Source organism: Monopterus albus, unplaced genomic scaffold (genome assembly GCF_001952655.1).
Source record: "Monopterus albus unplaced genomic scaffold, M_albus_1.0 scaffold3.1, whole genome shotgun sequence".
Taxonomy (NCBI): domain Eukaryota; kingdom Metazoa; phylum Chordata; class Actinopteri; order Synbranchiformes; family Synbranchidae; genus Monopterus; species Monopterus albus.
In genome coordinates, this window is record NW_018127883.1 from 3,014,175 (window position 1) to 3,028,192 (window position 14,018).

General features: G+C 40.6%; 2 protein-coding genes across 4 annotated transcripts in view; one reads left to right on the plus strand and one right to left on the minus strand.

The window, feature by feature from the left end:
• The window catches only part of ifngr1l (interferon gamma receptor 1-like), a 12,827-nt gene extending 9,567 nt beyond the window's left edge, over positions 1–3,260 (minus strand). The window contains exon 1 of the mRNA NM_001361201.1: positions 3,069–3,260. Coding sequence (NP_001348130.1) covers positions 3,069–3,135 — 67 coding nt within the window. The 5' untranslated portion in view covers positions 3,136–3,260. The remainder of the gene's footprint in view (positions 1–3,068) is intronic.
• Positions 3,261–4,971: 1,711 nt separating this feature from the next.
• On the plus strand, positions 4,972–11,940 carry LOC109958275 (uncharacterized). Of its 3 annotated transcripts, none has more exons than XR_002274652.1 (3): positions 4,972–5,009; positions 9,715–11,636; positions 11,863–11,940. XR_002274652.1 is itself a non-coding variant. In XM_020596805.1 (2 exons), the coding sequence occupies exon 2, from the start codon at positions 9,781–9,783 to the stop codon at positions 10,588–10,590; it is 810 nt and encodes a 269-aa protein (XP_020452461.1). In that variant the 5' UTR covers positions 4,972–5,009; positions 9,715–9,780; the 3' UTR covers positions 10,591–11,884. The 3 variants fall into 3 exon arrangements, 1 of the variants encoding a protein (XP_020452461.1); XR_002274651.1 differs by having other exon boundaries at positions 11,796–11,884; XM_020596805.1 differs by having other exon boundaries at positions 9,715–11,884.
• Positions 11,941–14,018: the final 2,078 nt, after the last annotated feature.

Below are 14,018 nucleotides of genomic sequence, written 5' to 3' on the forward strand. Positions count from 1 at the left end.
GAGAGGAGAGGAGAGGAGAGCAGGAGGGGAGGGGAAAGAAACTCAGAGCATCATGGGGCCCCCCAGCAGCCTAGGCCTATAGCAGCATAACTAAGGGAAGGCTCAGGGTCACCTGATCCAGCCCTAACTATAAGCTTTATCAAAAAGGAACGTCTTAAGTCTAATCTTAAAGGTAGAGAGGGTGTCTGCCTCCCGAACTGAGACTTGGTTCCATAGGAGAGGAGCTTGATATGATGTCAGGTGAAACATCACTATGGGAAATCTCATCAAAGGTATAAATGAAAGCCCCAGTAAAAAAGCCTGGATTGCCACACATTGTGTTAGTCTACTGTGTACTGTAACTTGTTGTGGTTGAGAAGAAACACCAAATACGTCACCCACTCAATGACTCATGTCACCACTTTTCACAAGAACATCCAGTCATGTTTTACAACAAAATAAAATTATTGATCACAGGATAAACACCGGACTTTGCCACAAAGCCACAGTGGTAAGATGCAAAGAACAGAGGTTGTCTGATGGGCCCACACGACCTCTCAATAAACAAAAAAGCAAACACACAGGATGCAGCGACACACCACAATACACAGCATCAGCATTGAGTCTCTGACAGGATGTTGGTCAGCACCCATTCTTGCAAACTGGGAGCGCTTTCCAACCAGTCATCTTTGCAGGAAGCATCTTGCATCTAGGTACATCAAATGGGATTCAAATATAGTGGTACAGATTTTAAACTATTCGGAATCAAAAACTAAATGGAAAATGTGGTTCCTAAAAGTGACGCAATACCAGATTCACCCAAACACCGATGATCAGGAACGACTCAGGACATCATTAATATCAAGACTGTGTCAACACTGGACGTGACCAACATCAGTTCACAACAGACAAAAAAAAAAAACGCTTGCAGTGCTTTTTTGGTGGACACGTTCGACAGGATTTCAGTTCTGCTCACAAATTTCGCTTCATGTGGGGAGACTGCGCGTGACCACTGCCATGGTAAACAGGAAAAAAAAAAAACCTGCTGACCATAGAGAGACTGCAGTGGTGCTCATTAAAACTGACTTGTTTGTTACTGGCAAATTAACTGTGTCTGGGAGGTTTTGTCGTGCTGGATGAACCAGGGCTGTGCTGAGGCAGTAGAAGGTTTGAACAATTCGACACACTGACAGATACACTTGTAGAAAAATACAAGTTTACTGTTACGTTGAGAACAGCAGGTGTCAACAGATGCATATTCTGATAAACCACTGTTCACACCCTGTCAATGAATTTGAAGAAGTCTCTTCAATCACTCTCATCGGTGGTTAACTCTTAACAATAGGCCTGAAAACAACATTTACTTTCATTACTCAGTTGTCCGCATCATTATACACCTTACACAGATATCACGGGCTCCTTCAACATGGTAAGGATCACACTGATCATCTCTCTGCACTACTGACCATGCAGGGACCAAAGGTTGTCAGTATCACGGTGCAGTCGTTAGAGGTAGGGCAGTCGTCTCCTGACCAGACGCTTGTACTTAAGAGATATCTGCTCATACTTTTTATTTAGTTGTGGCTGTTCCCACAGACCGCAAAGGACTGATACAATTTTTCAAGATGACGTTAATTACTGGTTATGTTCCATCAGTAACGGCTGTATCACTGCAGAGATCTGCACATTAAATCTCATCTGAGAGGAAAGTGCTGATGCAAGCTGAGTAGATGACTTGGTCTGAGAATTAAAAAGTACTGTCTGGACATCCTCTTGGCTGCAGCATAGTCTCAGTCACTACAATACCCCAACCTGTGAATCCTTTTTTAGCTCAACCTCCTGGAGCATATGTATCCTATCACACCATCTATCAAAAGCTCTTTTATCTGTGTCGTTTAAGTCAAACACAGCAAAATGCCACAGATTTACAAACTGTTCCTCATTCCAAGAAATGTCTACAGATACATGTAGACATACCTGGTGCAGGTATAGGAGAATATATCAGAATCAGGCTTATCGCCCAAGTATGTTTAAACACACAAGGAATTTGTCTCCACTATAAACAGGAAAGTACAAAAAAAAAAAAAAAAAAAACTCAAAGTGCAATTACAGGTGGTTCGTGCATTCTGCAGGGTTTGTCCTCAACCCTTGTGAATAATAATGATCTGCTTACAATGAAAACATGACATTTGTTTTGAGATGCCTTACACAAGCAGAAAGTCTTGGGTAATATGGAAAAGTACAAAGAGGAAATAAAGAACCCACACAAAAATAGAAGGCAACTTTGCACAGTCTGCAATCTTTATCGGTAGGTTTCCTCCAGCAATCAGCCATACGCAACCTTACAAGAATCTATTGTGTCAACATGTTTACTGAAATGAGTATTCAGGGTTCAAATATTCACCAGATAGAAATGTTTTAAGAGCTTTTACAGCTTGGACATGATCTTACCCTTATAACCCCTCCCCTACCTAACTAAACCTTTTACAGTTGTTTACATGCTCAGAGATGTGATAAAGTAAATGTGAGCAACATAGATAAATAATGTCTAAAGAAATTAAAGCATTCGGTGTTTTCATTACAAGCAACACAGCATAAAAATACTAAATAATAATGTCGAGCAGATAACATGACAACACAACATATGACAACACTGTTAACATAAGCTCACATATGGACTGTGCATGAAAACAGTGGTGGCCTTACAAGATGTTAAAACGACCTAATTTTAAACAACTTGGGCTGTAGTGTCTTGACATAAAACCGAGAAAAAACTGCCAATGGCCAGGTATTATCTCAACCTAAGAACAGTCTGCTTCCAAGAAACTAATCTGCATTTTATGTTGTTAAATCACTGAAATATAAACCCACTCCCTGATAGGAGACAGGCCGCTAGCTGCTAACATGGAACCAGCGGTTTCCTGTGACGACGAGGAGTCACTCTTCATACAAAACAGACATTCAAACCGCATTCATATTTTGTAAATCGTCTGATATATCTTAATGTATCCGATGATTCAGACATGTAGATCCAGTCTAACATAATAGGCAGTTAGCTAATGCATAAGATAGCGTAGCTAGCTACTTACCATGACACAATACGGCCTGTAACCACACGAGAACGAGGAAAACGGGATGAAATCTAGACAAATCCATACTCAGTTTGCAGCCCACTGCACGCTCTTTCCTCAAGGTTTATATGAAACTGAGAAATCAAACTAAAACATCTAACTAAGACTTCATTCCCACGCTGCGGAGAAATCACAACAGTCACAATTTGTCTCCAGCTGCTGTTCAGACTGAAACCCGCAAACCCGGCTCCCGAAGACTGAATACAGACGATGCCTTCATGAACCTCGTAAATGTGCACTTCAAAGCTAACTTCAGACAGAGGACAGTCTGCTGTAGCTTCATGAGAAAATAAGTTATATAAACCTGACTTAACACCACATTAAACAGACAAATGGACATTAAAAAATGTTAAATTTGTTAATTTATCTGCTTTCATATGAAGTTGTTGTGTTACAAATCCATCCATCCATCCATCCATTTTCCTCCGCTTATCCCGGGACCAGGTCACGGGGGCAGTAGTCTAAGTAAAGATGCCCAGACTTCCCTCTCTCCAGACACGTCCTCCAGCTCCTCCGGGGAAATGCTGAGGCGTTCCCAGGCCAGCCGAGAGACACAGTCCCTCCAGCGTGTCCTGGGTCTTTCCCGGGGCCTCCTCCCGGTGGGACATGCCTGGAACACCTCCCTAGGAAGGCGCCCTGGAGGCATCCGAAACAGATGCCCGAGCCACCTCAGCTGGCTCCTCTCGATGTGGAGGAGCAGCGGTTCTACTCTGAGCTCCTCCCGGGTGACCGAGCTCCTCACCCTAGCTCTAAGGGTGCGCCCGGCCACCCTGCGGAGAAAGCTCATTTCGGCCGCCTGTATCCGGGATCTTGCCCTTTCGGTCATGATACTTGAACCCCTCCACTTGAGGCAGGAACTCTCCACCAACCTGAAGGGAACAAGCCACCCTTTTCCGACTGAGAACCATGGCCTCGGATAATTATCTCAAATAATATAAAAAATCTCAAAGCTAATTTAGTGAATCCCTGAAATATATATTTATCTGATTCATTTGTCCAAGTTACCACATATTAAAACTTTTTGTATAATGTTACTAAATACATCTTTATTTATATAGCCATTTTCAAAAACATGACTACAATGTGAACAGAATTTAATTTTACAACTGTTTTAATTTGATCTTAAACTGAGAATGTTCTTGAAGTGTAACTTGGAATTTTAATAGCTCTGAAATATCTTGAGATTAAAAAATAACTTGAAAATAAAGCTGTCAAATAAATGTAGGACAGAAAAGTAGGCTACATTTTTAATTGAAATTTGGAGAAGTAGAAGTCTAAAGTAGCCACAAATGAAAAAACTCAAGTCAAGTACAAGTACAACAAAATATACTGTACTGTAGGCTTATATTGTTCCAGTCCGTTTATTCGTATTTCCGTCGTGTTCACTCGTGTTCCAGTTAAACCGCTCCATGTCCGACAGCAACTGAATGCAACCAAAAACCGGCACGTGATTACGAAACTTGAATGGGAAATTACCAGTTTTTCCATGAACATTTATCATAAATCCCCTCTATCCTGTTACAAAGACATTTACTCTTGTGTCTGTAGGCTAATAGTGTTTCTTTAGACTGATAGATAAATGATTTAAAATATTAAAAACACCTTTTGTGTAGCTCTGTTGTGAATATGTGTATCTAATCTAGACAGACAGACATATAGATAGAAGGCATGTGATAACTACTCCAAACAAAAAAAGTTCCTATTGGAAAAGCCATCTTTAGGACAGACACAGCCTATGTTTGCATGCTGAAGCTGAACTCTGTCTGCACTTGATGCCAGTTCAAGCTTCTTCTGTGGGATACTTCCCCCATCCTGACGTCAGCTCTATGTGATTTTTTTTCTCCCATCCCAGACTGAAAGTGACGCATTCACTTATCAGCTCTTCAGCGGCGACCTGAGGTGAGTTACTACCCAGAAAACTGGGAAACTTATTTTCCTCATGTGCAGCAGTGAGGACCATTTATTGTACTTTAACAATTGTTTAAAATGGTCATTTGCAGTCAACATGTAGAAAGCCAAGCCTGTTGTATATTCTCCTATTACATTACATAGTCTGTGCATTCCTGAGTCTCTGTTATGTAATAGAAAGGCTTTGGCTGATTTGTTCAGATAGAAGCCGGTAAACTCGGTCACAGATATACATACAAATGACAGGTTTATATTTCACTGTCATTTGTCAACCTACAGTTGACCTCTGATGAGATTACTCCTGAGCATAGCAGAAATGGCAAAACCACGGATTTCAGTGGAACTGTTTTTGTAAAGTTTACACCAGGAAAACCTCACCCCTTATTTATACTGTAGCCATATTTGAGGCTTGACTCACATCAGATCCAAGCCAGTGATTCCAGCTAAACCAGAGATGTGGTCAGACTTTCTTTTCTTTAATCTTAGTGAGAAGAAGGTCTTTATGGTCAGGACACAGGAGGAACAATATTTCCTTGTCCTGTAGAACAGTGGCTCATATTGCTCCCTTGAGAGTAGAGGTTGGCTGAGTGACGCAAAAAGTGTTACTGTAAACACTTTTGACAAACATGTATATTATCTTATACTACAAACACGTAGAAACTACTGCTCAGAAGTATGAGTTCACCTCCATTTTCCCAGTTGTTATTACTATAATTCAGCAGCCGAACACACTTCTGGCCTTCTTTCTACAACTGAAATCAAACATTGTTATAGACAGCACTGTTGTAGAAGTCCCCATGTGTTGCACCTGTAGTTTGCTTCGCTTTCACTCTTCATCTGGAAAGTCCAGACACCGTGCTGCTATTGAATCATTTCATTTTCTTCTGACAAGGTCAGACCTTCTTTTGTTCCTTTATTTGCATCAATTTTCAGGGCTTCATTTACTTCCACTGCTGCGGAAAAGATTAAATTAATCTATTACTTCTATCTTTCTGTGTTATATGAATGCATTTTGTGTCTTGTCTTACTTCTTATAGCGACTACTGCAGTGTCAAAAATGTGTTTTGTAAGGTACAGTGCAGTGTTATTGTCTGAGGATAAGTGCATTAACAAAGGAAAAATTGACAGCATTAGGAGGCTAGGATTAAAGTAACATTTGTTTTTACAAAAAACAGAGATGTTTCCCCACATCTGGGGAAATATTTTCTTCTCGCTGAGTTGGCAAGACAATCAATACCACTGTCATATCTGTCTGTTAAATATGAAGCTACAGGCAGCAGCTGGAAACAGGGGGAAACAAAATGATGGCTTTACTGAGAGTATTGTGTACTGGACTTTTCCACAGCTGTCGTTTTTACTCTCAGGTTTTTCACTCTTAGTGGGCTGGTGGAGCAGTTTTGTAACTTCAGACTGAGCCAGGCCAACTACTTCCAGTGTGCTAAGTGCCTCCAGGATGGCCTGTTTACTGTAACTCTCAAATTATTGCTTTAAAGTAACAAGTCTTTCAAATGAACCAATAAAACATACTGTTTGTCCATGTTTCCTAGCGCAGCACATGATCTGGTGCCCCTGTGAAAGGAAGACAACCTTTATGGGCGTCTTCCAAAAGGGCTAGCATTAGATCCCAAGAGTCAGGAGTAGAGAAGTAAACTTTGAGTCCATGACGGTATGTGTTACCACATAATTACACATCGGTCAGAATAGCTGCCTGGTTGAACAAGCAGTGGTGAACAATATGTTGGAAACTGAGGAACCACTAAAATATGGAAAGCTCCCTTAGACAATATTGCTTCAATTGAATAAATAAAATCATACTAAAGGTATATTCAGGCAAACATGATCTTTTGAGAATCAAAAGCTTCCTCCTTGCCTGAAATACAACTCTGTGAAGTCTGTGACTTGCTTCTTCAAAGACAATGTCAGCTGTAGCCAGGTACACTTGGTTACAGTGGTAACGGCGAAGAAACTTGTTAAATATATGAAAAGTGTTTTTAAAACTACAGTGTAATCCACTTAAATTGATTTGGAGAACACATTTGTGAAGCTAGCTTAAAACAAGTCAGCATTTTGAAAAATATGCTTACACTGCTTTTATAAATAGGATTTGATGAAAAGATCAGTTTCAGTTTTATCTCTGTGGTAAATATGAATCTAGAGCAAACAGATTAGTTTAGTTTGGCATAAAGACAGGAAACAGCTAGCCTGTTAGATGTATGTTTACTGTGCTGCTTCTCCTGCAGCACAGTACACATATCTGCAGTTATTGGGAAAATGCACTTTTGATAGCTATTCATTTTATTTGTTTAATGGATAAAACTTGCAATATTCTATATCTCAGTAACTGTCAAGAGATCCTGTAACAAAACAGAGCAGAAGTTTAGCTGTCCACCTAATGACATAACACTGCTGTTGCTGGATTTTGAGTTTGACCTTTATTTGTATCATTAAAATGGTTCCTCTAACACTTCTTTATACAGTGTTTCATCTACTGTGAGATATTTTGTTAACAAGCAAGCAAAACAGAAAAAGTGAAGAACACTAAAAGCCCTTTTCAACCTCACTGCTCTGCTGGCAGGTCAGTAAGTACAAGTTCATGCTATGCAGCCAAATATTGCTCAAACCCACAGGACTGTATTAGTGGAGACCTAAGTTTCCAAAGCCAATCCCAGCTGACATTAGATGAGAGGCGGGGGTCCACCCTGGACAGGTCACCAGTCTATCAAAGGGCTGACATGTAGACAAACAACCACACACATGCACACTCACTTCTACAGGAAACTTTGAGTCACCAATCTGCCTAAGCTGCATATCTTTGGACTGTGGGAGGAAGCCAGAGCACCTGGAAAAAACTCACATAGACACAAGGAGAACATGCAAACGCCACACAGACAGGGCCCAGGTCAGCCGGGACTCAAACCCAGAACCTCCTTGCTGCAACCGTCAGAGCTAACCACCACACCCCTGTTAAATATACAGGCAGTGATAATTAACTACTGTTTAATGTTACTCCAGGCCAAAGGAAGAATGTAGCGGCAAGCTCAGGCCGAAGGTCACGTTCCTGGCCCGATATTATTGCCAAACCACAAAATCTGCACAGACCTTTCAAAATGCCAAAATAATATTTTTCCTGGCATCTCAAGGAAAGTTATACTTTTCTAAATGTGTGTGTGTGTGTGTGTGTATGTGTGTGTGTGTGTGTGTGTGTGTGTGTGTGTGTGTGTGTGTGTGAGTGAAATTCAATGTGGGTTCCCAGTGCCAAACATTGTGTCTGTTGGACAGGAAGAACACACCCATCGCAGTCTCTCTGTCTCTCTCTCTCTCTTTCTTTCTGTTTGTCTGATAAAGCACTGATTCAAACCAGCTGTCAGTGTATCCACATCCCGTCTCTTCAGATCTTGTTAAGAAAATACTTAATGAACTAACAACAAAATAACTGCATGACTTTATGTGCTCATACAACAACCCATAGCAAAATAAAACAAATTCACACCTGCTACCTGGGGTTAGCCAAATGTTGTTGTTGTAAATCTTTAACTGAAGTAAAAGCAGCTGAGGCATGGTGAGGAAAAACTTCTTACCTAAAGAACAAGACATAGTCACTGCCAGAATGCAATGGACAGCAGTTGAAAAGGCATTAAGATCTTTCCCATAATTGGAAACTGAACTTTTTAACACATCTGTTTACGGGTCTTGGAACAAAATTTTCATACAGATATATAAAGCATTTTGTGGCTCCAGAAGTAACTGTGTAAAGTTTGGTAAATGAGCTGATGCCATAGAATATATCAAACATGTAGGGGTGTGAAGGTAAAAAGTGAGGCAGACTTCAGTTGCTACTAACATAACACACCTGAAAAACCTACCAAAGCATCATGAGCCATGTTGGATTGTGGGTAATGTAGGCACCAACTTAAGATACAGTAGAAGGAGGCATGGAAGAAAAAAATGTTTGCTAGTGCAATGTTAAATTGGTTACTTTAAGCAGAAATCCCACAAAATAAAAATGGCTTGTTACACAACTAAGCTCCTGGATTCAAAAACGTATGCCAGGACAAGTACAGAGTACTTTAATATTATCATGAGATTATCATTATGCAGAATGGCCCCTTGTAGAGTGCTGCGTATGTTATTAGAACAGATGCATTAATATGTAAGCAGAATTTAAATGTGGTAGCTGCTTGAAGTGAAGCAGATTTTATAGTACTTTATACACTGATTGGTAAAATGCATTTTATTTATTATGACTATCATAACTTTTGTATTTAAAATTTGATTCTATAAAGCTGACAGTTGTGGAGAAAATGTGTAATATTTGTTTTTATGTGGCTTTAAATTAAATTTAATTGAATAACTCAAAATGTCTAATTTGTACTTCATTACAATACTTGAACATAAGTAATAAAGTACTTTCCACCACTTGCATTGACTACTGAACGATGAGGGGTCAAATATTAACAAAGAGACTCACATTTAATAAACAAGACAAAAAACAGAATTTACACTGGACAGACAACCTGATGAACTGAGGTTCACATCACAAATGGCAATCTCGTTGTCTTTGCGCACTTAATGTACAACAAATGCCATCTGCTGAATGTTAGCTGGTGTCCTTGATTTCAGAGGTTTGATCATGGAGCTGGTGGGTGTGTTTTTCTTTTTTCTTCTATCAAATGTGTTTCTGTGCTCTCCTCTACAGGCTCAGCTATATACAGTACACTGTATCTGAACACACCATGCTGCATGGGACTCCTCTCCACCAGTGATGCCTGCCTCTCCCGCTACTCTCCTCTGTGTGCTATTATGTGTGTCAGTGGCTCTGCAGCGCTCTGACCTGCGCCTGGCTTATGTGACCCACAACAGCTTCTACTACTACTCCTGCAACCAGGATCCACAACCCTGCAGCATCTCAGCACTTACAGACTGCAGGTGCAAGAACATCCCACTTTCTATGCTGCACCGCCCCCAGTCGCACTCATCCCCTGTTTTCTGGATGAGACATTTAATTGTTTGGTTTACATCGCCATTAAACGTAGCACATCTTCTCAACAACTCAGAGGTGAGGCACCTCACTCTGATCCGATGTGGCCCTGGAGATTCCAACGAGCCACCTTCTTCTTCCCTGGACAGATATTTTGCTGTGCAGCATCTGGAGAGGCTAACAGTGGTAAACATCTCACAGAAGCTGGTTCACCATTGTCCAGATGCAAACAGAGCTAAGAACACAGACTCAGACTCTGAGCCAGACAGAGATAACAGTGCTCACCAAGACACAAACAGATACAACAGAGATAGACACACAAACCTGGACCTGGAGGCAGACATGAAGCAAGATTCCTTGGGTTTGTCCTCACCCCAGATCCAAGACATCTTTCTGGACAGGGAACTGGGAGCAGCGTATCATGAACAGGCTCGACTGGGAATCATCCACGACTCTGTGCTGGACTGGGGAGCAGTGGTCAAAGCCTACACAGTCCAGACACACATAGACAGTGATGGTTTGCTGCCCTTTCCTGACCTCCACCTGCCAAAATTACCAGAGACATCTGTCATATATGTCAGCTTTGTGTACTGATACCAAGTTAGGTTGTTTCAGTTTTGGAGGAAACAACAGGAGAAAGGAGCTGCTCCCCAGAGAGTGTAAAGTTTGTTGTATTAAATAGATTGTTTACTTTTTTGTTGTTGTTGCAGGTCTACACTTTACCTTTTGTCTTAAGAATAATCCCTTCATTCTCTTAAAATGGGAGAAATCACTCAAGCTCATAATTAGTTTTTTTAAGCTGACAATACAAAACAAAGCCTTAATACAGTACCAAGCAAAAGTGGAATTATGACCATTCAGTAAGTGCAATGAAACTGATCAAAAACCTTTTCCAAAACCTGCTTGAAAAGCAAAATTGCAGTCATTATAAATAATTGTAATACCCGTTCGCTTCCAAAATCGAGCCACTAGATGGCAGCAGAGTCAACGAAGAAACCAAACATGTTGAGGAAGAACTGAGCTGACACTGCACCGGGAAAAAGTTGATATCTACTTTTATTTATTTATTTTTTTTAAGTTGTCTACAGCTCTTCAAGAATCCAGTAAACCCTTAAAAGATTGCGAGGAAGCTTTAGCGTTACATTAAGTGTTAACAAAGTATGGCCAGTTATTTGTGGAGAAAAACTGGAATCAATGCAGTTGTTGACAAAAACAACAGAAACGATGTACATCTTACTCATGACTGGTGAATTTAAGATCATCTTTGTTATTAGATTTGTCCAAATGAAATATGTGTAACCTGGGTAAAATAGCATAATGCATTATAGTTAAACCTCATTAGAAAGTTCATTTGCTTTTGAACAATGGTTACCATAAATAAATTGATTTCATACGATTAATATGGTTAAAAGCTTTATGTTGATTTATTTTATGTTATTTTGAAGGTTCAAGGAAGTGTTGTGTGTAAAATACCATATATAAATATGACAAATTATTGGTCATCCGTTGGTAAAAGTAGTGATACCCAGGGAAAGGAGAGAAGAAGAAAAAAGGAAGCCACAACTTGGTGAAGTTTATGCACACCCTAAATATGTTAAGTATGTGGACTGCATCTTAGGCTGTCAACTCCAGGATCTACTGTAAGATATTTGTCCTACATAGTTTGTAGTACATGACTGGATATTCCTCTGCACTGAGTTGAATTGCAGTTGTGTAGTGTTATGGTGGTTAGCCTGGTAGCATACCTAGCTAACTTGTTAGCATTCCTTTGCTAAATGAATGTTGGTATGGTGGTATAGCTAACCCGGCTTGCTCCCAAGACTGTATTAATCCTTTCCTGGACCTGGAATTCATGGGCATTATCAGAGACAGCGCTAAGTGACCTACCAGCGGATGGTACAACAGACCCTGCTACTTCGGATTTTCCCGCTACGGCTTGCACCTGGAACTGACGGCCTGTGACTGCTTCGCCATTGGGTGGCTACTGGGACCCCTTTGCCATTTTCTTGTGGACACACAGAGGAGGTAACGCTTAACTCTTTGAACTACGAACCACTAAGTAAGGTTCCGTCTTTTATTTGGCTCTTATGAGTAAAAGAGCTGCTTAATTTTTGGCGTCACCGCACCCGAGGGTCCACCAGGCCTCCAACAGGGGTTAAATCTCAGTGTATATTCTGCTGGGGGAGAGTGTGGTGTGTGTGGGCCCACCATATTTTTGTGTTTATTTTGAAATATTGAAACGTGTGTCTTACAGTGAAAAGGGTCAGGGATGTTTAAAGGGGATTGTTATTGTTTGTGGTGTACCCCGATTTTTCTGTTGAGTAAATGAAGAAAGTTTAACTCTTAACATGTGTTTGGTTATTGTATACAGCACTCGTAGGACCTAAGGCCAAATAATATAGAGATGTTTATTACAGACAAGATTTGTCAGTTACAGTTACTGTGAGTTAATTGAACCCAGTGGGTATAGGTGGGTTAAATAAACATCAGAACTTAAAATCTGACCAATAAAAAGACTGTTGAAAAAACATGCTCTAGATGTGGCCAGATGTGCCCATGATGTTACAGCCAAGCTGTCTGATAAACCATAATGGATACAGTGCTGACATGGTGTAAAGGCTTTGCATAGGTCTGTTGAGGGAAACCAAAAATCACTTTTAAATATGGTTCAGTCTGAAACAATCAGTTAGAAAGCAACTTTTTGTATTTTTGCTTTTTGTTGTCGGATGAACATTTATTTTATATGACTGATTGCTTTGAGGTGCATTTGTCAGCTTAAAACCTCATAATAACTGCAGTTCTGCGGAAAAACGCTGCGTGTGCGCATAGGGTGTTTGTTGTGTTTTGCATGTGCGCTGACACCTGCTAAAGAGCTGCTTATTTGCAATGCAAACATGCAGCCGTCTTGTTAAGCGTCTTGTGAATGCAAACTGATCATGTCTGTTGATCCCGCACCTGACAGGTCAGCACTGCCCGACACGCACCGAGGCCAATTACCAAAGAAATCACAGTGGTGGTGAGGACTAGATTTGTGTCAGCTTGAAGAAACTAACATGTGCCTGGCTCTCAGACTGCTCTCACGGTGGGCGGATCGGCCGTTTATGGAAATCAACCCTGTGTGTTTAAAGGCTGGCATGACCGGGGTCCTCCACTTGGGATAATCTAAAGACAAACTAACCTCCAGTAAAAACAAATCAATTACATGTTCACTCTAATACTCCCAGTGTATGGAGCACTGTGAATGCACACGGTAAATATTTATGTCGGTCTAAAAAGGTGGACAGGCCGAGACTAAATTGGATTGATTTCAGGTGGGCTCTCTTGTCTCTGCACCCGTCCAAGTGTGTCTTTAACCACGCTGCCGCCGTCTCCTTTAGCAGTAAAACATTTTTATAATCAGACGTTATTGTTCGCCGCCTCCTTGTGGGAGATGCGCCCATGTTCATTTTTTAAAAGGGCAAATCAGCCATAATTCAGTTTATAAACCGCTGCGCGCAGGGGAGAAATGCCTGAATGAATATTCATTAGAGCCCACCCGAACTGCCACGCTTGGTGATTCATTAGGCATATGTAAATATCACTCACTTTAATTGCCTCTAAACTGACTCAACATAATGTTGTCATTAGCAAATTATTACTTATTTGTGATACTAATAGCACGGTATGGCGCGCAGTGCTACAGCTCCACATATATGATTGCAATTACAGCTTTTTTTATTCACAGGATGACTGCGGAGTCTGGATCTGTAGTGTGTGTGTGTGTGTGTGAGTGTGTGTGCGAGTGATCCATGGACGACCTGAGTCTCTGCAGCCATTAGATACAAACAGAGCTCAGGAAATTTTATTACATCTTTGTATCATGTGGACTGACTTCACAGTTAACAGGAAACCGCCATATCTCTCAAACTTTATTAGCCTTAATATAATTTCTCACACAGTAATTCAGTCACTTAGTGAATAAAATAAAACTATGGAAAGACTGTACTGCAAAGACTGCATAAAAATGCTATGTTCAATCAATT

What these genes read in the sequence shown, in the direction of transcription:
- LOC109958275 (XM_020596805.1), top strand. Translation starts at nt 9,781, where the DNA reads ATGCCTGCCTCTCCCGCTACTCTCCTCTGTGTGCTATTATGTGTGTCA.